Here is a 24,719-nt window from a genome sequence, read left to right on the forward strand (position 1 = left end):
TGGCATGTGATTTTAACATACATTTTTTTTTACAACACACTATTTATTCATGACAAACAGTGTGTTAACAGACCTGAACTGGTCCATAAATGTGTTTTATAAATCCGGATAAGCCCATGTCCTGGTTTTCAGAAAAAAAACAATCACATGCTACAGTAGGTATTGATTATTAATTGGGTTATTTACAGAGACAGTATATATTAATAAGCAAAAATACAAATAGGCTGGAGTTAACCAAAAGGCTTTTAGAAATGGGATAGAAAAAATACAGAGCATTAATAAGTATTTGCTATATCTTACAAAGTGTTCTGGGTTTGTACTTTTGTTGTCTGAAAAACGTTGTTGCTCCAGCAACAGCCGTCCCCACTGCCTCAAGGAAGATTACAACTTTATTGAGTTTATTTTAATTGAATTATTTCACAGAAATCCTTGACTAGATCCTCCTGAAATAGCATTTCACCTATTTGCTCTTTATTGAGACAAAATAAATGCCCGCTTATCCTGGAGCTCTGAACCTGGAAGACATTATGTGAAAACTCCATGCAACTTCTTAGTAGGGATGAAAATCAAAACCACATTAATGCCATCATAAATAATTTCAAGCTTAAATTTTAGCATTATGAAATTGATACTGTCCTTCATAGCTCGGTGTTCTTTGGACCTGGTTTCCTCTTAGCTTAAGACTGATTCAGATTTAAGACTTAAGACTGATTCAGATTTAAATTCACATGTACAGTTTGAACATAACACTAAAATGCTGCTGACAGAGCGATGATGTTGTTTATACTTCTTATCATTACAAATTATGGCTCACTTTGCCGCACTTACATATATGGTATTTTTCAAAAGCCAAACATGAACATGTTATCCTTAAATCGCAGATTCAGGGCTGAAGCGTATGTTTTGACTGCACATATCAGATGATATATGACGCTTAAGCACATTCCCATTAAATATATTAGTCCATATACATTGCGCACATCACTTTCCTTGGACATTTAGTGCACCAGCTTTTAACAGCAGGCCGCGTGGCTTCAATTTAGCAAGTTTCATGTGTAGCATTAAAAAAAAAAAAAAACTCAGTTATTTTTTCTTTCCATAAGAGAACATTCCTAGAAATTAAATCAAATCCCATAACATCGGTTTCATGACGAAACTGCTGGGCTCACACTTTGTCCAGAGATAGTTTAGTGGTTAATTCCCACCACAGCATCTCCTCTAATCTGTCTCGCGTTCTGCTGCTTTTTTTTTCTGTCCGACTGAAATGATGGAGAAAAAAAAAATAATAATAACATTCCTCATGCAATAGATGTGCAGTTTGGTGATTTTCCATCACTTGATGTAGTTTGACGGCTGTCAGCTGTCCGTTAGGATAAAAATGAAAACGTGTGGATAACATACAAAGGCTCCTGCATGGTAGGACAGGGAGAGAAGAGAATTACCCTGCGGTATTAAAAAAAACAACAAAAAAAAACAATTCTCATGGGAAACTTCAAGTAATGTGGAAAATGTCTGTTTCTATTCAGATACCAAAAGAATCAGCAGAACCTGAGCTGAACTGCAAAGCTGATGTATAGAGACATTTAAAACTCTGCTTGTGCAAGAGTTCACTAAATGAAACTTGTTTGACGCTACTTCGGCCATTCAGTGTATTTACATGCAGTAATTACACGGGCGGCCCCCAATTAGTCGAGTAGAAACGTTTAGGCCTGGGACCCACCGGATGCGTTGGGGTGTGCGTTACTTGTCACGCTTGCACGGCTACGGCTCGCTTGCGCATTTGTGTTCACACCTGCGGCTGCAGGTCCTACCGTTGAATGAACGAGTTTTTCTTTGATAATGGCCATCAGTGTGCAATTTTTAAAGGTCAGACAAGTGATGAGTTGTAACCAAAAAGCAGGCACCTGATTTTTGGTTACCCTCGTTCATAGCGAGACACATATGGATACTCACGCCAAGACAGGAGCGATAGAGGGGGAGGGGGTTGATGGGAGGAGGAGCAGCGGGGAAGACCCCGCCCCTTACCTGGTAAAGTGTCGCCATGATATAATTAGAGACTACACTGGGTTTTTGCTCTCATTATACAGTGTACATGTGACAACAGACCGTTTCCCTGTATGGTTTAGGTGTCGACACACTGGCTGCGTGGGGTGTGCGTTACCTGTTGCTGCGTGGAGCTTTTTCATTTCGGCGTCCACGTTAACAGATCAGAGCAGCCATGTGCGTCTCACGGGGGGGGGGAAAGAGAAAAACAACATAAAACTGCGCTTGTCAGAGGCTCTACAAATAACTTAATATGTAAATAACCAACTCCACTGTGCACTGCCAGTTTGTGCAGCATGAAATCAAATCATGGGTGAAATTGTTACACACCAACTTCTTAATTAAAACAATGTGAGTTTTGCTATAAACAGATTCATCTCAGTTGCTCTTCTGTAAAGTATGTCCAACAAGTTTTCGCCACAGTGACAGTGGACACGGCCAAATAAACCAGGACTTCAAGATTATAGCTTTACAACCAAACCAAGACATTGTGCCAATCGTTGAAGAAGAAATGACAAAGGCTGCATTTATTTATTTATGTTTATGTTGCAAATCATCAAAGCTTGTTTTGAGTCAAATCTGACAATTTTGAAATAAAATAATACTGACACTGATAATAATACTCTCTTGTTGCTAGTAAAAGTCCTACTCCGTCCAGCTTCCCATATTCCCACTCCAGCTACAATAATTCCTTGTCTCCATCTAACTCACAAAAAAAACAACATCACTGTCCGGAGCAACAGACACCAAGTCGCTTGCATAAAAACATCATGTGATCCGTAACGTGACCTTAAAAGAGATCAACACGAGATAGAAGAGAGGTTTGTGTTCCTTTCATTTTGTGCTAATATCTTTTCGGGGACATTAAATAATCAGATTCCTCTGTGATATCCTTACTTTCAGAGCTGAAGGAGTGAGGCGGGGGTGCTGATGGGGAGAGAAGATAAGACGTCTTTTCCCACAGGAACGCTTGAGGGGCAACGTGGCACAGTGTGACGGCAACGTCAGCATGAGCAGCACCAGTGAGTGACTGACCGGCAGGTCGGCCTGTGGATGTCCTCAACTATAGTTGTGCAGGTATTGTTTGAGGAGCGTTTTCTATTACACAAACTACTGTCTGGATTTCTTCTTGGAAGGCCGCACAGATGTATTTTATTTTTACACATTTGATGCCAATAAGTGTGAACTGTTTATACTTCACATTGCCATGACCCTTTACTAGAGCTCAGAGGTTTACTGTATTTAATCCTGAATGGTAACTCACAATCAGTTAAAATAACTGCAACTTTTGACCCTTCCTTTACAGAAAAAAATACGAGTCTCACATTTCATGAAAAACATGCGAATCACATGTGTAACCCGTTTACCACATGCTGCAACATGTGATGACGTGGGCACATGAATGGGCTTCACACATTACACCACGAAAAATGTTCCAAAACCACGTTTCCCCCATGGGTTGCACGTGCACAATCGTGTGTGTCACATGAGTTTTCCTACATGTGAAATTCATGTTTTTTTTTTTTCTTTAAGGGGTTTTTCTATCTCTTTGTGCACTTTGTGTCCGTTCTCCCACACAAACCCCCACGAAATAGAACATCAAGTTCAGACTGAAGCACTGCTTGGACAGCTACAGCACTTGAGGGAAATTCATCGGCTATCTGGCGGTGCGAATTCGTTCTGAGACCCTGGAAACTGGGCCAGTAAGGCGTTAGCGTTTCCAGTACAACAGATATGTTGGACAGCTAGGGGAACCGAGGGAGGCAACAAACCTGAAACCAAAGCATGACTGAAGTTGAATACAATTTCTCAACCAGTGAGAGTTTACGATTGGCTACACATAGTTTTTAGGATTGAGGAGCACCTGAACTGACCTGAACTGTGCTGGCATGCAATCCTCCAAAGAAAGAAAGACCCAAACAAAGAAACAGGTAGCAGAAGTACAACCTCTGTGCTGTGATATACAAGCTGTCCATGACATTTTACAACCCTTCCATTAATTCATTTTGATTTTTCTTTTTGACATGTAAAATTATGGATTTAATACAGGACAGTCTGCCGTATTAATAATGCACTACATGACTTTAGCAACCCAGATGTTAACTTCTTTCTTCCACTGCTGTAAACAATGTCAATTCCTCCCCTTCCTCTCTGAGATTTGTTTTGCCCCTGGTGGTAAATGCATGAGATACCTGCTGCCCACATCCAGGCCACCTCATTTCAGAGTTTCTTTACAAATAACCCTCACAAGTTATTCCAAATTGAAGAGTCTTGTCTCTCTTCCTGAGGCCAAACCACTGAATGAAAACAGCACAGAGTGAAACGTGGAGGGGCACAACAAAAGATCAGCTTCGAAAGAGACGGGACTAAAATCAATGGAATAATCACACAAAAATAGAGTTTTGAAAAGACTGAGCAAGCATATAAGATATCAAATCCAAATATAAACAGCGATGAAACATTGCAATTATCATCAAAGTGATTCAGTTTTATGTGTGACTCTTAATACGTAATGCTCACTTAAATGAAATTTCATTAAGTCGATTTAGATGGTGACAGATTTATTCTTCACCTTACATCAAAATTCCTCATGAGAAACCTGAGAATGAACTCGTCTTTGTTTCTCTGAAAATTCAAAATAGCTACTCATCACACACTGTCAAATATACACACCCACCCTTCACTCATGCCACTCCAATGGCAAAAAAAAAGGTCTAAAAACTTAAGCAGTGGCAGAAATTTACCTTTGAAAACAAACTTTTACAATGACCGACTCAACCTCAAACGACATACTTTATCAGTCCACGCTGGTTTTCTGGGTTTCTAGGACAGAAAATTCTGTGTTGCATGTTTGGCTTTCTTGTATATTGCTATAAATGTTTAGTCATTCTGAATGAAGAAATCTCTTCAGATCCTTTAATGAGCGCAGCCTCACATACTCTATATGCCATTTTCGTTATCATCATACTGCCAGGGGTTTCATGTTGACTTTAGGACTTGATCATCCTCTGAATCTTGACCTCGGTAGTTTTGTATTTACAAATTCATAGTGCTAAAATTATATTCCTAAATCGAAATAAAACACTAATCTCAGAGAATGGGAACAAAAACTGGGGAATATAAATAGAAACATTGTTTAAGTCGTACTTCATATGGCAACACATTTCACTGGGATGAGATTAGTTTAAATATTTAATGTGGTTCTGGATATAATGAAATGGAACTGGATATACGAAATATAATTTCCTCTGACGGATGATATAAATGTTCTCCCTAACACTGAGCTCCAGCGCTGTCCCAGCGTGTCTGTGCAGTCTCCTGTCATATACCGAGCACTGGCTTAAGAAAACAAAGAAAATCCACTCCTTTCTGCAAACACAGCTTGTTTTATTACAGAAGAATGAAAATTATTTTTGGATCTGATCCTCTCCCGTCCCATTGAAGTTAAACCAACTCACTTCCTGCTCAAAGATGGACTACCTGATAATGCTCCTATTTTAGACTTTGTGTGTGTGTGTGTGTGTGTGTGTGTGTGTGTGTGTGTGTCTGTGTGTATATAAGGGTATCAAAGTGAGGGATGATCTCATTTTTCCTCATGTCTTTGACTATTTTGTGACCCATTGCAAATATGATACAATGAATATAGTACAGGAGTACTTTACCCATTTCTGGCCGGGGGCCCATATTTTGAAATCCAAGCCACTACAGATTTTGTCACATTATAATTATGAGTACAATTTCTGTACATTTGCATTCTTTACAGGAGGCAATAGAGACAGCTTCAAATGAGTTTCATTGAATTTTCTATATATTTCAGACACTTTATGCTGTTAACTTTATGCTGATAACGTGACACTGACATGGTACCGTATGCTTAACTGATAGATGTATTACATGCTTTGGGCTGAATTTTCTGTACTTTGTTCGTAATATATTGATATGAACACAAAATTGGCTGCCTCAAATAGAAAGAGAAATCAATGATCCTGGTCACCATTCCCTAAATACACATAATTTGTAGTTAAAGGGCAAAAAAAATACAAATTCATCCTTTTGAAGGCTTCGATTGAAGTGCGTGTGTAATTATTGTGTCTTTACCATGAAGCCTCTCCTGCTGAGCGATTCAGAAATCGAGGTGCTATATCTCACTATACCCAAGAGAGAAAGTTTTTATTTAATAAAATAAGTTATTGAGCCTAGATCCAGATCACATCGAATCCAGACTTTTATTTGGCTGCACCAGAAACGTTGGCCCAAGCCCACGTACGAAAACAAGCCTGTCCTGATACAATCTTTTTATCAAACGCTGAAACAGTCAGAAGTTGTCTGCAGCTAAAATCCATATGGAAAGCTGCAGCATAAGAACATCAGGACTGATGGATTATGGCAGATCATACAGCCCTTTGTGTCCATCATTGTCCATTGTCCTGATAGGATGCAGCCACACTCTCTACAGATGAGGCTGCCAGACGCTAATTTCTGATGGCTGATCCAATTTGGTCCAAGTTCCTTCACATCAAAAGGCTGTCAGATCTAATTCTGTTATTTGGTTATCGATCAAGAGTGAAATCAGTCTGTGACCCATTTTGATGGCCAGCTGGTGAGTTTTAAAAATCATTTTCTCACAGCTGCTTGGTGTTGCTCAAGAAAACAAAAAAAAGCTAAACCACTTTTTAAAAAAAGGAACTTTTAAAATGAGTAGTTTATTAGCACAGAAAATCCCAGAAGGTAGCAATCAGATTTTTTTTTTTTTTAAGCAAAGTTCATGACCACAGAGTGGAGCAGCTCAGCGGCGGATCAGCACAGGCCTGAGGCTAAACTGAGCAGTGTGGATACTTGTGACTCAGTGAGAAGCCGGCTGTCACAAAAATGCACAATTAAACATCTCTAAATAAACAATACAAAATAACCAAAGAATATTGGCTGCAGCATGTGCTGATACTGAGGTAGTGTAATGAAGGATGCACGACATGCTAATCAGATTAAGAAGTGACCCTGTTTGGCCTCAGCAGCAGTCCAGCTACGCCAAGTCCTGTTTCACTTCATGCATAGGCCACTGTCAACCTAATGGTTACAATCAAGACAGTAATTGGCTAAAACATGAAAATAAATCGAATTAAAGTTACAGCACAGTGCCTATGATTGTCCAGAATTGCTATTTTCTACAATGAGTAACTCATTTCACCACTTGCATCTCCATTCTTCAGACCAAATTATGTTTGTATACAACCCTTTTTACAGAAGAGTTCACATATGTTTAATGTTGAAAAAAAAGCTACAATAATCCAACATAAACATTAAATGCTCTAAAAGTAAGCAATACAGGTGGTTCAACAGATCCAATTGAATTAGTAACCTCCATCCTTCCCTAAATTACAGTTCAGAGCAGTTTGCAGCTGAAATGGCTGCATGTGATGGAGTTGCCTTCCTTACTACTGCGGGACATAATTATGCAGGAGATAAATACACAAACTTAAGAGCACTGTCATTAATGGGGACAAATCCTATGAAAAGTGTTACACATTATGAATAAAATATCCAACTCTACACGGCATAAAGATGGAAGGTGGACATGTAAGCAGCAGCTGCCATCTTTGCTTGATATGACATTATTTGATTCTGCTTCTCTCCCAGCCATCCACTCTTTGAGTCTATTAACATCAGAGTCCCGTGTTCACTTCCTCATAGTTTATCAAACCAATAGAATAGCAACACAACCATGCCGTTCCCAGAAGATTTGTCTCTTTACAGTAATGACCGAACTCAGCAAAACTGTGAACCACAAACTACAACTCACAAAGTAAAAATAGAAAACTCCTACCAAAAAAGAAGAAGGCAATGAAAGCAGTGATTTCAGATGCAAATCACATTTCTTTGCTTTCCATATTGCAGCTCTTGGCCATATTTTTAGTATCCCACTCATTTTGGGTTGCAGTTTTCGTACTCATTCTCAGAATACTTTCCTTCCTGCAATTTCTAGCTTTACATTTTAGAGTTCGCACATCGTCCGCACACACACAAATAGAAGATGCAGAGAAATAGTTTACAGTTCATCAACCAGTAAAGTCATATTCAGTTTTGCAGACAGGGTCAGGCTACTGTGGTCCTAACTGAGAACACAATGATCAATCCTCTAGAAAACAATTCAACTGAATTGACCTGAATTTTGTCTGCTATGCTCTTTTCGGGGACATTTTGATCTGCAGACAGAGTTTAAAGTAAAAACACATTATCACAACAATGAAAACATTAAAAATGAACAAACAATTCCTCAGAATGCCTGAGCCTCAACCCCAAATGTATTTTCTGTTTTGTACAACGCACATGCTGACTGACTGTTAGATTGAAAGTCAGGCTGTCTTTTGTCTGTATCAGACATCGGTCCACTGTTTCTCACTCCTCTGGTCAGACAAAAAAATGTAAAGTATGTGATTCACCTGAAGCTAAAACAAGCGCAGCAGTTAAAATATGAGACGAGAGACTTCTGGCAGCTACACTGACACACAAAACACACAGTTGTCGAACATACTGAGGCAACACAAAGTTGATGAACCCTCTGAAATTCCCCCGTTTTCTGCATTCATTTGTCATAAAATGTAATTTGATCCTCATCTTAGTTACAATTATGGACACACACAATGTCTTAAAGTTAATGACGCTCAATTATCTTTTCTGTCTTAATTAAATACACTCATCAAATGTTCTCGGTGCTAGTGGAAAAGTGAACTCTTGAATTTAAATAACTGGCCAAATCTTTACTGGAAGCAGTAGTTGTTGAGAAGAGTGTTTCCTCTTGCTGTGGATCCGACCTGCACAACGTTCTTACAAAATGACGCGGAAAAAAAAAACAGGACGTCTGAACGCATTATGTAGCATTACCAGGTGGTGTGGCATGTAATTTAAGACATGATGTCACCACAAAATCACAAAACAGTAACGCTCACTGTCATCGCATATTTTTATGTTTTATAGAGTGATGATGCTGTGATTGAGGTCTGGTTAGGTTTAGGCACAAAAAAAAAAGGGGTTAAAGGTTTTGAGTTGAAGTTACAACTTCCTAAAAGTTGTGCTATCCTTCGCATCGTCATTGCAACAGTAAAACACAGTTTAAGACCGCTGTTGTAGTGAACCCTCCACCCAACACGCCTTTTTTTTTTTTTTTTTTTTTTTTTTTTTTTCAGACAAAGGGTCTGAATTGACTTTTCAACGGCGTTGTTTCCATAGTATCTTTACGTATCACCATGGGATGCGGTGTGAAGAGGTCGTGGTCATTTCATGTATTTCCTGGAGATCAGGCTCCAACGCTCAGGAGGAAATTAAGACCATTACATTAGAGCAGCTTCCGCTGAGTCACATGATTCTTTTAATGGCAAACTCAAAAAATACTTTTCTAATCTACAATGTGAATGTTAAAATGCTGTATTCAGCATAGACAAGAAAAATACAAGGATTTATTGTTTAAAATAGGTTGTTGTTATTCATAATTGTAAATTAGATGAAGATTTTGCACTATTTTAAGACGTAATTCATACGTTATTGCAGAAAATTCCAAACGATTTTGCCTACTTTTTCTAAAAAATAAAGTCGTGAATCACACCAACTACAGAAGACAATCCTGAAGCACGAGGGATTGTGGTTAGCAGAGGAGTGATGCGGACATCTCATTAGCAGCAGATGCTCATGCTTGGAATATTAAAGAGAAATAACACAAATCATGACATTTGTTTAGATTCCTTCGGCGCAAACCTGGCGGGATGACAGCTTATCGAAACTGCCTCGTGAGTAATGTGATATCTGTTTATGAGTCCTAATCTACTCAAAATTTGTCCGTAAGCACCTGAAGAAACCAAAACACGGCATCAAAGCCAACATTTCCAGAACTGTTTGGAGCGTTTGCGGGTGTGATCACACGGTTACTCATCAACGCATAATAACAGTATTTATCCACTGATCTTGCTTGGGTTGTTTGTGTCATGAGATAGGGAGGATTCACAGCAAACCGGCTTTAACACTAATTCAGGATGGCACTCAGTCTGCTCACATGACGATGGGAAGATATGATAGTGAGAGTCTTCAGAGAGCCCCATCAGGCGCCTGGTGAGAGATCTGATGTGACGTTCAATCATAATGTTTCAATGTGGTGAAATGAAGACAGGATTTGTTCTCCTGCTCAGTGTTGTTTTCAGCAGTGACTCTGTGCCCGGCCGATTATAGTTTTGTTTTACTCTCGCCGTTCGTGTCAGTGTCGCTCTCAGATAAAGCGTTGAAAGAGCTCTGATAATCCGCTGCCTTTCTCACACCAAACAGCAGACAGACAAAGTTAGCGGCTTGCTAGTGGAGCATTTAGCACCAGGAAAGATCCAGATATGTATATCCAAACACAACTCCAAATTGATGCTAATATTGCTGTGTGTCTGCTGGATGCCAATAATGGATGTACTAATATGTTGGCATCAGTTTAATTCTATTGCCCTCAAAGGCTGTAAAATCAGTTCTTGAGGCCTTTTTTTTTACAACAGACATTTTGATATGTTTTAATCGGACCGGCACGGGTGTTGTCGCAGCTTTACATTATTTCCTTCACTTTGCTTTGGTTTTTGATTTCTGTTTATTACCCGTCATTTTAAGACTTTGCCATGCCCACCTGCCCAGTTAGATACCAGTTTATCACCTGACCTGCCCCACCTTTCTGCATCGACTGCCTTGATCCAAATTCCTCAGTATTTACACCCTGAGGTCACCACACAACATTTGCCAGTTTGAGTCTTCCTGTTCCACTGTGTTTCAGCCGGCTGGTACTTTGCCTGGTTCTGATACTGCCCTGAAGACCCAGACTTTGATTTTGCTTGCTCACTCTGCTTTGGTTGAATGCCTGCAATCTTTTCAGATTGACTTTTGAAAAAGTGAAAAAAAAAAATAGATTTTTATTTTTTCATTTTTATTGACTGATTTCTGTGCAATGCCTTTTGGTTTCCGTTTTTGAGACCCAAATATTGTAAATGCATTTAATAATTTACAGTAATACTCTTCCCTTGTTTGCACAAATATATATTAGTCTAAATGTTGTTTCTTTAGCTGACATTCTGCATTTGCATTTATGATAGATGGCAAGCAGGCAACTAAAGCTGTGAGTGGGATAATGCAACATAATTTATATTATAAAACTACTTCAGCTCTTGATTAAAAGCTACGTATGGGGCAGAATTTCAAATCAGCAGGTTTCCGGTGTCTAAAATAAAAACAAACTACAAAGTCTTTTGTTTCTCTCAAAATAGACTGCCTTAATGAGATTTCAAAGAACTGATTAGTCCATTCTACTGTCCAATTTGTCACCATATAAACTATGTTTCTATTTCTATTAGACAAGAGCAGAGCCAAAGATTGATAGAGAGACTGAGAAAAAGATGAGTTTCATTTGGAGCCGCAGATGAGTTCAGAAATTCGAGGCCGAGTTAACAGCAGCTGATGTCCTCATCCCAAAATAGAACAGGAAGCAATCAAGCCCACTATCTGGGTTTTGGTATTTTAATGGTACTATTATTATTTTTTTAATTTACATATGACACATTTCTATTTTCTATTCTCCCTACTCTCCCCATTAGCATTGTGTTCCAGTAAATATGGTAATTAACAGAAACAATTGTAAATTATAGAGAGACAGTGACCAGCAGAGACCATAATTGTCACCTATGTTTTCTCCTTCTCTTCAAATATATTCTCTCCCTTTTTTACTGACAATTTAAGGCAAAAGAAAAATGTATTATTTTTATGAAAACTTAGATTATTACAAAAAACAACTTGATACAGAGACAAAGAGAAAAAAAGATAAGAGACATGAGAGATGTGATTAAAGAAACCAGACAAACAGTTGACACACTGTTTAACTAAAATGAGGGAAAAGAAATAGAAGATCTTCTGAGTAGGAAACAGAGGGAGAACGGGGAGATGCAGAGAGGAGCAGCTGGACAATCGGAGGTTTCAATCAAACAATAATAAATCATACAAGTCTCATAATAAATCATAGACTGGAGTGTTTATAATTCCCTGGTCTGTCTGTCTAAACTGGGTGCCTGTGGTTGATCAAACCATCTTCTCGTTCACACACCTGTAGAAAATGTCACAGCCTGCGCAGCTACAGCCTGAGTGGAGGGAGCTGAGAAGTACATTCATGACCAGCAAGGTTCATGTTTTTCTTTTTTATATTGCTCGATGTACTTTACGGTCTACTGATGATATTAAGGACAAACCAACTGAGAGTGACAAGCGATCATCTAACGCAATGTGTCAGATGATTTGTTACACAGAACCATCAGAGAAGTCGTTCTTGGAAATGGGCAGGTATGTTATATAATGCTTAGCGGGTGATTGGATGAACCATCTGTCTATCGCCGTCTAACTTCGACCAGTCAGATCATTATTGTTTTCATCTTTTCAAACAGTCGCTTGTCACTGTTGTTACACATAAACCACGCCAGGAGCTGCCAGGTCCTCGCACACAGAACTTGAAGCCTGACGGTGGATTCTGACATGATCACATGAATCCAGCTGCCTCACAAAGTCACTGATTCATAATTACAGACAAGTTTTCACACATCCTCTGTCAAGATTGGCTGATGCTAATAAGACTCGGTATACTCACATGAACTACAATTGATAGGCTACTATATGTCTCTCTGAGACAAAACAAAAAAATTCAAAAATAAATGTTGTTCAAATCAGAGCAGTAGAAGCCAAAATACCCTGACTTCCTAGTTTGTCAGACTCCAAATACCTTGGATCATACATTTTCCATAATGCAACTCAATAACATCTTTGTGTTAGACCCTCCCTGCCAGGGAGTTTTTCCAAAATCTACACCTCCAGCCGATTATACAATTTGTTTTTTCTTTCCTGCATCTTCAAGCCCAACCCGAGACAAGCTGAATGACATCACTATGACATCATCACTGGAGTTGAATGACAAAGGTTTCCTCTACAACCACAGGATAAATACTTCTGTTTTGGCAGGCTGAGTACTCTCTTGTCTGGGATGTTGATCCTGTGTGTGTAAAATCAGTAGAGTATCCCTTTAATATGTTCCCACAATCACTTACATTGGGCCTAATACCTTCCTGGTTTCATTATTGCATTTTTGCACTCGTAGCTCATCGGTCTTCCTTCTTGCTGTATCGTTGATCGTAGACACGATGTCCCTATATGGAGCTGAAAGTTTCATCTTATCTCAATAATCAAAACACACAAATATTCAGGAAGGAAAAAGAGAAGAGATTATTCATACACATGGCAGTGTGGTATTGACCCAAAGAGTCATCCAACTTGTCTCCAGGATGACTTTCATTACAGAGAGATTTTTAAACTGTTTTCAAACAGCTTTGCTTTGCTATAGCACTTATTGCCAGCTAGTTCTGATCAGCTGGCTCAGAAGCAATCACGTGGCTGATAATGGCGGGCGCTGCTCGGCTGTTTTTACGGAGTTCAACAGAACTTGTGAACATGTGGAGTTGAGGGTGACAGATCTCACCAATCTTGATTAACTGTTACAGGAAGGGTTTGACATCCTGAGCTGCAGCTTGTTATATTTCCCACCAAACATTCGACACATAAGGAGAACGAGTTTTTATTATACCACTTTGGCCTACTACACAGAATTTAATCATATAGACGTTTTCTCTACCAGCAAAAGGTCAGCGGCTAATCTGCACTGTGCGCTCTGGTTTGTGCACATTAAACGCCTGAATCATTAACATCTTAGACCCTTCACTCCAGTTTAACTCACTCTCATGCTTTTATTTTTGAGTTCAAGCTCACACGTCCAGCCCACACAGTTTTTTTAGTACTCATGTCAGCTGCTCTGAAGGAGGTAAAGCTGACAGAGCTGAGCGAATTACAGGGCCAGGGGAGAGGTGAAATTAAACTTCTATCTAATCTACTGCTGTGGAAAAAAAACAAACCCAAAGCATTTAAAGTCCTTACCTACTCATTGTGCTGCTGTGAATTCTTCTCATACTGAAAGTTTTTGTTTTGAATCTGGTCATTGTCTCAATTTAGCTTAAAGAACACATGCGTTAAATATCATAACCTTCACAGAGCATTATTTGAACCATGTCAAATTGTATTCCAGTTAAGTGCAATTTAAAAAATAAAGATGACACTTATTTGTCATTAAACACATCAACCTAAAAGAACTTTAAATAATGTTAAAAAAAAAAAAAAGTTTTAGAGTAGGTCAACACTTATTCCCTTTTTTGTTGAGTGAGGTGAGAAGATCAGTATCCCTTTGATATCTGTACACTAAAGCCAGCATAAAGGAGGAAACAGCTACCCCGATGCTGACCACAAACGAATTATACATTATAATTTACCAAGCGGCAACTAAAAAAGATGTCACCCATTGGTTTTTAACCAGGCGTTAAAATTCCCAGAGTTTGACTTTTTGGCCATCGCCATCTTGCCAGTTCAAAGTGGTTTGAAGCCAGAAGTGACCGTATTTGCATGAACTGGGGAGGAGCGGTAGATCTGACTCAATCTGGTTGGAAAACCGACGACCTTACGTGCCGCCCACCTCTCACGGAAATCTGACTGCACTTAAAAACATGGGATTTTGAGGCCTAATTTCTAATCAATGATGGATTTATTTTCAGATGGACCGTCAGATAACTATTAAGAAGGAGGGACTTTAGCTAACAACACCACATCGACCTGTGCGAAACATTCGTTGACTTTGTATTTCGTGAGTGAATTTGAATAGTCCTTGGTGCCAGAGCCTCTTTAGAGCCAACCCCTAGTAGCCCTTGGTAGTATGGCACTTCCGCATTGGCCTCATTTATCAAACCCGCAAGCTAAGTCCACTTTTATATGCATTCTATGGTTAATAAAAAAAAAAAAAAAAAAAAAATTCTTCTTGTCCAGGCTTGCTGTAGTCCATGACGTCACTCCAAAGTCTAAGATGTCATTTATAATTGGACAGAGCCTGGTTGGCTGTCTCTACATGTACAAGGCTAACTTAAGCAAACTGTCACCTGGCTGTGACAATTGATGTGCAGGACAAATTATTCATTTTGCAGCAATCATAACATATAATACACATCTCATATAATATAAAAGACAAATAACATATATAGAGAAACAGTGATAAAAGACTAAAATACTCAAGACAAAGTTGTACCGTATCTCTCCACTGGAGCAACACGAGGGAAAGTATTTACTCAACAGCTTTAACCTGTTTCAGATGGTCAAGATTTATTTTCTGTTTCCTCTACTAGTGGGCACAACACGAGGTCTTTGTTATGACTGTAATCACAAACAAGTGTCTACTATCCACTGCTGGAGCTGTGTGCACCTACAGTGTGTGTGTGTGTGTGTGTGTGTGTGTCAGTAAAATGGCCCCAGGAATGTCTTAGTAGAATCAAAAGAATCTATTTAATGGAGATACTTCTAAGAACATATTTTGTGAGCGTTTTAAAGTTTTATTTTCTTCCTAAAGACAGCAATTGTTGCGAGTTTTTTTCAGAATAAAGACTTTAAATGATACTTAAGGTAAGAAATTACTGCACGAGGCAAAGTCACAATTGCCAAAATTCCTTAAAATCCTTGTCTTCCACAGTACTGGAAAACTACCAAAACATAAATCTATGTGATTCATCTGTAGCCAGGTTTTAGTAGAAAGACTACTGTGGAACAAAAACTAAAGTTAATCCTTTTGATCCGTTTTTGGAAAACCAAAAACAGTGGCTTCGCCATCACAGATCACAAGACTGCTGGTTAACAAAATAATCAAAGGCTGACTTTAGAGTGAGGAGATGACTCAAAAATCACATTAATATCTCAATGTTAGTGTAAGTAGGGGTGAGCGATGTATAGAATATACTCAATGTATTGTGACTTGTTCTATGTAGGATGTAGAAAATGAATATATCGCAACCATTGAGTACAAATTGTCACCATGGAATTTTTTTAAGCCACGGTTCGCACGTTAACATCACGAGCTGGCTAACGTGAGACTGTTTGACGTTTATGGTAACTATCGTTTGCTTGCTCGCGAGCAAACACGTCAGCAACCTTTACAATGGGTTGACAATAAAATTCATGTTCGGTAACATTGAATATGACGAGTCAAAATTGCGCAACAGCTCAAATCAAGATACCATGAGACACACCGCCTATACTTTCTACTTCCTCTTCATCTCCTATTGGTCATAAGGCTGCAATGAAATCTCTCCATCGCTTTTTGTCCTTAGCAACATGTTGCTCCTCTTCTCATGACATTTATTCAAATATAGCAGCTACATAGGTTGGAATAAATACTGTTTTGTTCAATGTAACTTGGTTGTGATTTCCCCCCTTTTTTTTTTCCAATGTAAGTTTACAGTTGTTCTGATAGAAACCACTAATTCATGATTTAATGCTGTACATGTGTTTCAGGGACCACCATCATTATACTGGTGGGATTGTACGAGTCAGGACGGTTAAATCGGGCATTTATGTAGCGCTTTAGTGGGGATTTCAAAATATTGTGAAATGTATTGTTGATTGCGATATAACTAAAAAACTATTGCAATAATATTTAGAGGCAATATCACTCAGTTTCATTTAAAAATAATTCCTAACCGTATGATTACTATTATGATCCTTTTCAAAACAATTCTGCCTTTTGTTGGTTCCCAGTCCTAAATACGAAACAATTTTAGAAATGTGTGCCATCAAAGACACAGAAATAGAGAAGAGATGGAAGACACTTGTATGTAAGCTAAAAAACAAAAACAAAAACACCCTGTGCCCACAGAGCCTGCCTAAATGCCCATAGCTCACTGACAAAATAATTTGAGTAGGTTCCTCCAGTCGTTTCAGTTTCCAGTATCATGTCGGCTGTAATCTGATTGTCTGACTCTGTTTTCTGTCCGTGACATATTTTAAGAGAGGACATCAGATTGGAGTTAACACTGTTTGCCTTTCTGTTTCCTATATACACACACACACACACACACACACACACACACACACACACACACACACACACACACACACACACACACAGAGACATAGAAACATCTGCAGACACCATGGAAACACGCACTTTAGACACATGACAACTAAAAGTAGTGTGACCGGAGCAGAGACACGCATATGCAGGCACATGTAAACACATCGCACAATAGAACAATGAAGAGTAACTAATTGTCAGTGGAAATCAATCAGTGCTATGTGCTTTGTAAAAAAAAACAAAAAAAACATGGACACAAGCAAAACATTTTTAAACACCATCACAGCGTCTCACTCACATTGCCTGTGCTTGCACATATTTTGTATGAATTAATTTGCTATCTGTGTGTGTGAAAGTGTGTGTGTGTGTGTGTGTGTGTGTGTGTGTGTGTGTGTGTGTGTGTGTATGTAAGCTTATTCGCTTGCCTTTGTTTCTGTCCAGCAGTGAAGCACTTGTGTTAAAGTTAAACAGTGCAGACGAAAGCAGGTCACCTCATCCATCATCCTCAACGTTCGCAGCAGCTGAGAGCACAAACACAGCTTTCAACTAAATCACCACCATAAACGTCAGCATAGGTCCTGCTGTGAAAAAAACAGACGCTCTGACTGTTATTGTGATATTATATATTAGAATTAAATGAAATATTCCAATCAGCAAAAAAGACGAATTTGGAAAAATGTAATCTATCTTCCTCCCTGAGTCATTAGTGTTTAAAACCTCAGAGGAGTCTGAGCTCAGAAAACAGCTGATTCCACAGATACACGACTGAAGATGACTCATGTCTCTAACAGCAGCATGGGGGTTTGCTTTTTAAGCTTGCAAGCATTTTGTAGGAGCAGGTGTAAGGTTTTTTTTTTTTTTTTTTTTTTTTTTTTTTTTTTTACTGAGGTCCTTATTAAGGCAATAAATAAAAAGTCAAAAGAAGTTAAAGTCAGGGGAAAAGAACCTGAGATCTTTATTGTGTAAAAATAATGCCAAAGATAATTATGGCAAAATAAAGTCCTGTCATTAGACTTCTTATGTTTACACTGCATCTGGAAAGTATTCACAGCGCTTCACTTTTTCCACATTTTGTTATGTTACAGCCTTATTCCAAAATGGATTAAATAATTTTTTTTTCCTCAAAATTCTACACACAATACCCCGATAATCCGTCGTGTATCTGTGGAATCAGCTGTTTTCTGAGCTCAGACTCCTCTGAGGTTTTAAAAAGGTTTTTTGGAAATTTTTGCAAATCTATTAAAAAATAATAATAATTTAAAAAAAATCACATGTACATAAGTATTTGCCATAACACTCAAAATTGAGCATAAGTGCATCCTTTTTCCACTGATCATCATTGAGCTGTTTCTACAACTTGATTGAAGTCCACCTGTGGTAAATTCAGTTGATTGGACATGATTTGGAAAGCCACACACCATCTATATAAGGTCCCACAGTTGACAGTGCATGTCAGAGCACAAACCAAGCCATGAAGTCCAAGGAATTGTCTGTATATATACCTCTGAGACAGGATTGTATTGAGGCACAGATCTAGGGAAGGGTACAGAAAAATGTCTGCTACATTGAAGGTCCCAATGAGCACAGTGGCCTCCATCATCCGTAAATGGAAGAAGTTTGGAACCACCAGGACTCTTCCTAGAGTTGGCCAAACTGAGCGATCGAGGGAGAAGGGCCTTAGTCAAGGAGGTGACCAAGAACCTGATGGTCACTCTGACAGAGCTCCAGCGTTGCTCTGTGAAGAGAGGAGAACCTTCCAGAAGGACAACCATCTCTGCAGCACTCCACCAATCAGGCCTGTATGGTAGAGTGGGCAGACGGAAGCCACTCCTCAGTAAAAGGCACATGACAGCCCACCTGGAGTTTACCAAAAGGCACCTGAAGGACTCTCAAACCATGAGAAACTAAATTCTCTGGTCTGATGAAACAAAGATTGAACTCTTTGTCCTGAATGCCAAGCGTCATGTCTGGAGGAAACCAGGCACCGCTCATCACCTGGCCAATACCATCTCTACGGTGAAGCATGGTGGTGGCAGCATCATGCTGTAAGGATGTTTTTCAGCGGCAGGAACTGGGAGACTAGTCAGGATGGAGGAAAAGATGAATGCAGTAATGTACAGAGACATCCTTCATGAAAACCTGCTCCAGAGAGCTCTGGACCTCAGACTGGGGCGAAGGTTCATCTTCCAACAGGACAACGACCCGAAGCACACAGCCAAGATAACAAAGGAGTGGCTTTGGGACAACTCTGTGAATGTCCTTGAGTGGCCCAGGCAGAGCCCAGACTTGAACCTGATTCAACATCTCTGGAGAGATCTGAAAATGGCTGTCCACCGATGCTACCTATCCAACCTGATGGAGCTTGAGAGGTCCTGCAAAGAAGAATGGGAGAAACTGCCCAAAAATAGGTTTGCCAAGCTTGTAGCATCATACTCAAAAAGACTTGAGGCTGTAATTGCTGCCAAAGGTGCTTCAACAAAGTATTGAGCAAAGGCTGTGAATACTTATGTACGTGTTATATTTTCGTTCTTTATTTTTAATAGATTTGCCAAGATTTTAAACAAACTTTTTTCACTTTGTCATTATGGGGTATTGTGTGGAGAATTTTGAGGCAAAAAATGAATTTAATCCATTTTGGAATAAGGCTGTAACATAACAAAATGTGTAAAAATCGAAGCGCTGACAATACTTTCCGGATGCACTGTAGTAGCACATGTACTTCTGTATTTTTTTAGCCAATAACTATTAAAGCAACGAGAGTCTACAGCTATGTCAGCAGCTCTGTGAGGCTGTGCTTTGTCATGTTAAGATTTAACATGCTAATGTTTAGAAGTTAATGTTTATCAGGTTAACCATCTTAGTTTGGTGCCAACTTGGATGAAAACACCTCAATTGATGTTCTTTGAAATAAAAACCCTGACCACTAAGATGTACAGTACTGTGGAGAAGTTTAAGGCAGTAAAGCGGTTTCAACTCGGATCCTTCAAAAGCCACAAGGGAGACATTTGATTGGTCCCACACTTTTTCTGTAGCACTGCAACAACCCCAAACACACAGCCAGAGTCAGAGACCTGTCCTAAACAAAAAGAATGAAAAGGATTTCTGCAGCAGATGGTTTTAGCCCCCACAGAGCCGTAAGCATGGATTCAGTCTGGTATTACACAAAGAGACAGAAGATACTGCCCAAATCTGCAGTTCTCTGAGCTGCGTGGAACAACTCACCTTCCAAGTACCTCCAAAAATTGAAAGTGCATCTCGGAGAATTGGTGCTGTCTTTAAAGCAAAGGGTGGTGAGAGCAAATACCAATCTGATTTTTTTTTTCCTGCATTATATGAAGTTATGTGATAATTAAAAACTATAATGGTATTACTTTGTGGTGCCTTAAACTTCTGTGCAGTACTTCTGCACAGCAGGTCACTGCTTTTAATCAGAAGACCAGTTAAACTGCTTATCAAACCAAGACAATGACTTGATCTTTAATTTGACTTGATCTTTCAGCTCTCGCTTCATTTTTCTGCTGCCGGTTTGTTACTCCTACCTGCTACATGTTGTAACTGTTTGTGTTGGCTTATCTCCTCATCCATCTCCCCAGCTCCTGCTGCACACCACCTTATTACGCTACATGCTTATTGGTTAAGGAAGTTCCAAGGCTATGTACAGTGTATAAAAACATAGCACACCTACGCCAAAGCTGGAATTTGGTCTTAACTTTTGTCATATCTCCTGATGTGAGATAGAAAGTGAAGCACATGGCACAGCTCATGATCAGACACAATACAAGCACACAGTATGCTCCAAAAAAAAAGTGATTTGATTATTATATTCACTTTACACAAGTCTGAGTCCAGGACAGCTTTCTTTGTCTCCTGAACATCACAGACGATTTGGTTATCAGCACTGATTTCTAGAGACCGAATCCATTCAGCCAATCAGCAATGTGTACAGTATGTTACTGTGTACTGATCTGTGAAAGCAGGACTTTATTACACTCATGAGACTCTTGCAGTTTAACACAACCATAGTACAAAGCAGCAGCTACATACGTGCGTTGAAGTTTTAAGTCATTGCATCCGACTGGGTGTAGACCTGAAATTAGCTGAACTATTTGGCAGTGACCACAATATACCGTATGTTCTGCACCACCATTGTCAGAGCAACTTCGATTTCATTGGTCACTGGTTGCTGATTGATCTGCCCTTCGGAGTGGCTAAACGAACCTTAAAACGCTAATCACCTTGAAGACTGGCGCAGTGGGCAGTAGAGACCCAAGCTATCAAAGCCAGACAAATACAAAGAAAGCAGACTTTCCAATAGCTCACTGGCACTCGGGAAGGTGATGTAGATCTGTATCTCTTAGCAGGAATAAACAGATTAACCTTGTTTCTTGCCTGAGGCCTTGATTTCTTTTTAATAGACTTTTAACAGTATGAGCACATACACACTCTCAGACCCATTTATACCCCCTTACCCACGCATGCAATTACTCTCCTTCACATCCAAATTGAGGTACCGTGGTTTTTTTCATCAATCCAAAGATTAAGGATGTGATCAAATATATTTTTGGCTTCATTGTATCAACAAAGATGACACAAAACTGGTGCAAAAGTGTCTGTGCCTTTGGTGTTATGCTTACCTTAGTGCCATGGAAGTCCCGTTGGCCGACACCGCTGAGCACGCTCTGTGGGTGTGTCCATAGGAGCAGCTCCCCTGCCGTGCGTATCGCTCATCCCCACAGCAGAGGATCACCAGAAACGCTCTCCGAAAAGCTCGGTTCAGAAAGGCGTAGAGGAAGGGGTTCAACCCCGAGTTAATGTACCCAAGCCACAGCCAGGCTGTCCACAGCTGCCAGGGTACTGAGTAGTGGATGAAGGGGTCCACCACGTTGGTGATGAAGAATGGCGCCCAGCACAGGCAAAAACAACCCATTATAATCGCCAGCGTCTTTGCTGCCTTAGTCTCAATGCGCATGCGGCTATTCGCTATGGGAGCCTGCTCTGAGGAGCAGGAAGCCGTTGTTGTTCTTAGGCGGTAGTGTTCCAGTGGATCCGAGGAAGTGGAGGACCTCATGGTGATGACTGGTTCGGTCCCTGACACAGGCGCAGAGCCGGCACGCTGAAGCGTCTCGATCTGCCGTACGTGGGTCATGGCGGTGACGTAGATGCGCTGGTAGGCCAGGACCATGAGAGCCAACGGGACGTAGAAAGCCACTGCGGAACAGATCAGGGCGTACGGCCGGTTGACCATAAACACACAGCTGGTGTCGTTGGAGCCTCCCGTCAATTCTCGCCTCTCTTTAATCTGTAAAGAGAGGAGACGCAGACAGAAAAAAATAACAAACATGTGACATGCTATGTATAGAGCAGGAGCCAGGTGGAGATAAACGTAGTTCAGCATAAACACTGACGGCAAATAAAAAATAAAAAAAAAGCTTTTTCAAATTTAAAATGTTTTATTTTTATTTGGATTACCACTGAGGTTACACCACTGATCAGCTAAATGACCCGACTTCCTGTATCAATTTCAAATTAAAAGTCCTTGTTTCAAATTAAAAGTCCTTGTTTCAAATTAAAAGCCCTCTAGCATTTCATACATGGTCCAGCCATTCACAAGGTTTTGGCTTAGTTTTGTTTGCAGTTCTGTTTGTAAATACAAACCAGTAGAGACAGAGGAAATGTGGCAAAAGAGACCCCAGGTATGTAACAGAGCAATGATCTGGCCATGTGGTCTCGCCTGAACCACTCAGCCATCAGGTTGCCCTGTTAGGCATATTTTTTTTTTAACTTGGGAGACCCAGGCTGTTTCTCCCCGTTTTTAGTTTTCAGCTAAGGCAGGCTGAAGAACGAGGTAATATGCTTAATGTTGTAGTAATAAAGTGCTTCTCAGTATCCTTTTGTACTAAAAAAAGGTTTAGTCTATCTGGCCAGTGGCCCATATCTTTGTCCTCAATTGAAACCATGAGCAGTTCAGAGTAAATAAAAAATCTGCAGGTGGAGAAGTGCCTCTGGCTGAAACATGCATTTTATCCCATCTCCTTGTGTTGGGCTTGGGCACAGCATGGTTATAAATAGGTAATTTTGGACCAGTAGAATATTAACTAACAAGAATTTAAAACCTACTTTTAATAATCTGAGACATATTAACTACTGGTTTAAAGAGAGAGTAGACTCCTCAGTCTCAAATCACAATAGCACAAGGAGGGTGGAGGCTCATTCTTTCGTGCAGACAAAGTAAAAAAAACAAAAAACAGACATACTGTACCACATCTTTTAACTTTAGTCACAGTTATTGAATCAGTTCTTTTTGGCTTGTGACAGCTGAAGTTTTGGTTTCAAACAATTCCTTTTTGGGGCAAAACAGAAGTGCATTGAAAATGTTCAAAATTTTTCAAAGAAAAGCAACCATGGAAGAGACAAACAGACACATAGCATAAGAAAACAAACTAAACTCATGGCTTAATAGTGCCGACATAAGTCATTTCAAGTCTTATTCAATCTTGTGTGACATATGATTTCTGGACATCCAGCCAGCTTTCTTAAACAGAGCACTGTTGTTTAGATGCTGTCAGACTGAAAAGACAGAGAAAAGAGCCGTGCATTTCATTAAGTCTGGATGAATAAATTCATCTATCCCTGTCTGCCTCTGGGAGTCCTGCTGCTCATTTCAAGGCAGCTCTGAAATAACCTCACGCCAAAACATATCTAAACCAAAAAGAACATGCTTGAAGTGCTGTCTTTGCTCGCAGCAAGAAAAGCCTCCACGGGGACTGCAATTGTTTTGTGATCACTGCATTACCGTGTCATTGTTCAAGGGATTGGAAATGTTATTAGAAACAGAATATTAGACTGGAAAGGTTAATGCTGCTTTTGACCTCACAGAAAGAACATACCTATCTTTAGGCATTTGAGGGAGGTACTGTATATGAACTCTTCAGTGTGATGCTATGTTAAAATGTACTGTATATTTGGGTTGATGCAGGGTTGTAGTACATTTTTTTTTCGCAGCACTGATAATATCCCCTGCTGTTTTGAAGCTCACTACTTCGTCACCTGTTGCCTCTTCCACTGTTTCTGAACTTAGCTACTTCGGACTCACAATGTCCTCGATCCCAATGACGTTCCAGCTTTGCATGATGGGTAGGAAGGAGATGAATGTGGGGATGAGCCAGCAGCCGCTGAGCATGGCTGCCACTCTGACAGGGGTCATCTTGTGTCTGTAGACCAGCGGCTGGCAGCAGATAGCGTAATACCTGGAATAAAACACATGCATACAATGTGCCCTGTACAATGCAATTTAATAACATCTACTTCAAGACTTCATTATAGACTCAGGGTCCAGATTAAAGACAAAACATCACATCGGAAAAAAAATTCCAGACTTCAGCTGAGCCCAAAAAATTAATTCAAAAACAATACACAACACTAATGTTGCCTAAACGCTATCCAGTAGCACGACTTGCAAATACATTTTGCCCTCCTCTCCTTCTGGCCTGATAATTTCTCAATAACTCTGTGGTCAAATAGCAAAGAAGCAGGAGTTACCGTGTAATTACGTAATGGCGGATGTGAGGTAAACCTGAAAGACGGCGTCGAGAGTTGTCCGATCGCATTAGATAGAAAAACGTAAAACAATACCGACTCGCTGCCAATGAAAGAGGGAGGGTCCGGAACGCAGAGATGTGCGCCCAGTGGAAAATCT

General features: G+C 39.8%; 1 protein-coding gene across 5 annotated transcripts in view; it reads right to left on the minus strand.

Annotated features, from left to right (window-relative positions):
* Positions 1-24,719, minus strand: part of LOC138206164 (5-hydroxytryptamine receptor 4) — a 48,177-nt gene that overhangs the window by 4,904 nt on the left and 18,554 nt on the right. For 2 of the 5 annotated variants that reach the window (XM_069162697.1, XM_069162706.1), the window contains exons 5-6: positions 24,117-24,270; positions 21,658-22,322 (exon numbers count right to left, since the gene is read on the minus strand). In XM_069162697.1, the coding sequence (XP_069018798.1) occupies positions 21,658-22,322; positions 24,117-24,270 (819 nt within the window). Of the gene's footprint in view, positions 1-2,161; positions 2,263-17,448; positions 17,545-21,657; positions 22,323-24,116; positions 24,271-24,562; positions 24,718-24,719 lie in introns of all 5 variants that reach the window. The other 3 variants (XR_011178918.1, XM_069162727.1, XM_069162714.1) reach the window with 3 other exon arrangements.

Source organism: Embiotoca jacksoni, unplaced genomic scaffold (assembly GCF_022577435.1).
Source record: "Embiotoca jacksoni isolate LCO1_2020_lvr unplaced genomic scaffold, fEmbJac1.0.p SCAF_10, whole genome shotgun sequence".
NCBI classification, from domain to species: Eukaryota; Metazoa; Chordata; class Actinopteri; family Embiotocidae; genus Embiotoca; species Embiotoca jacksoni.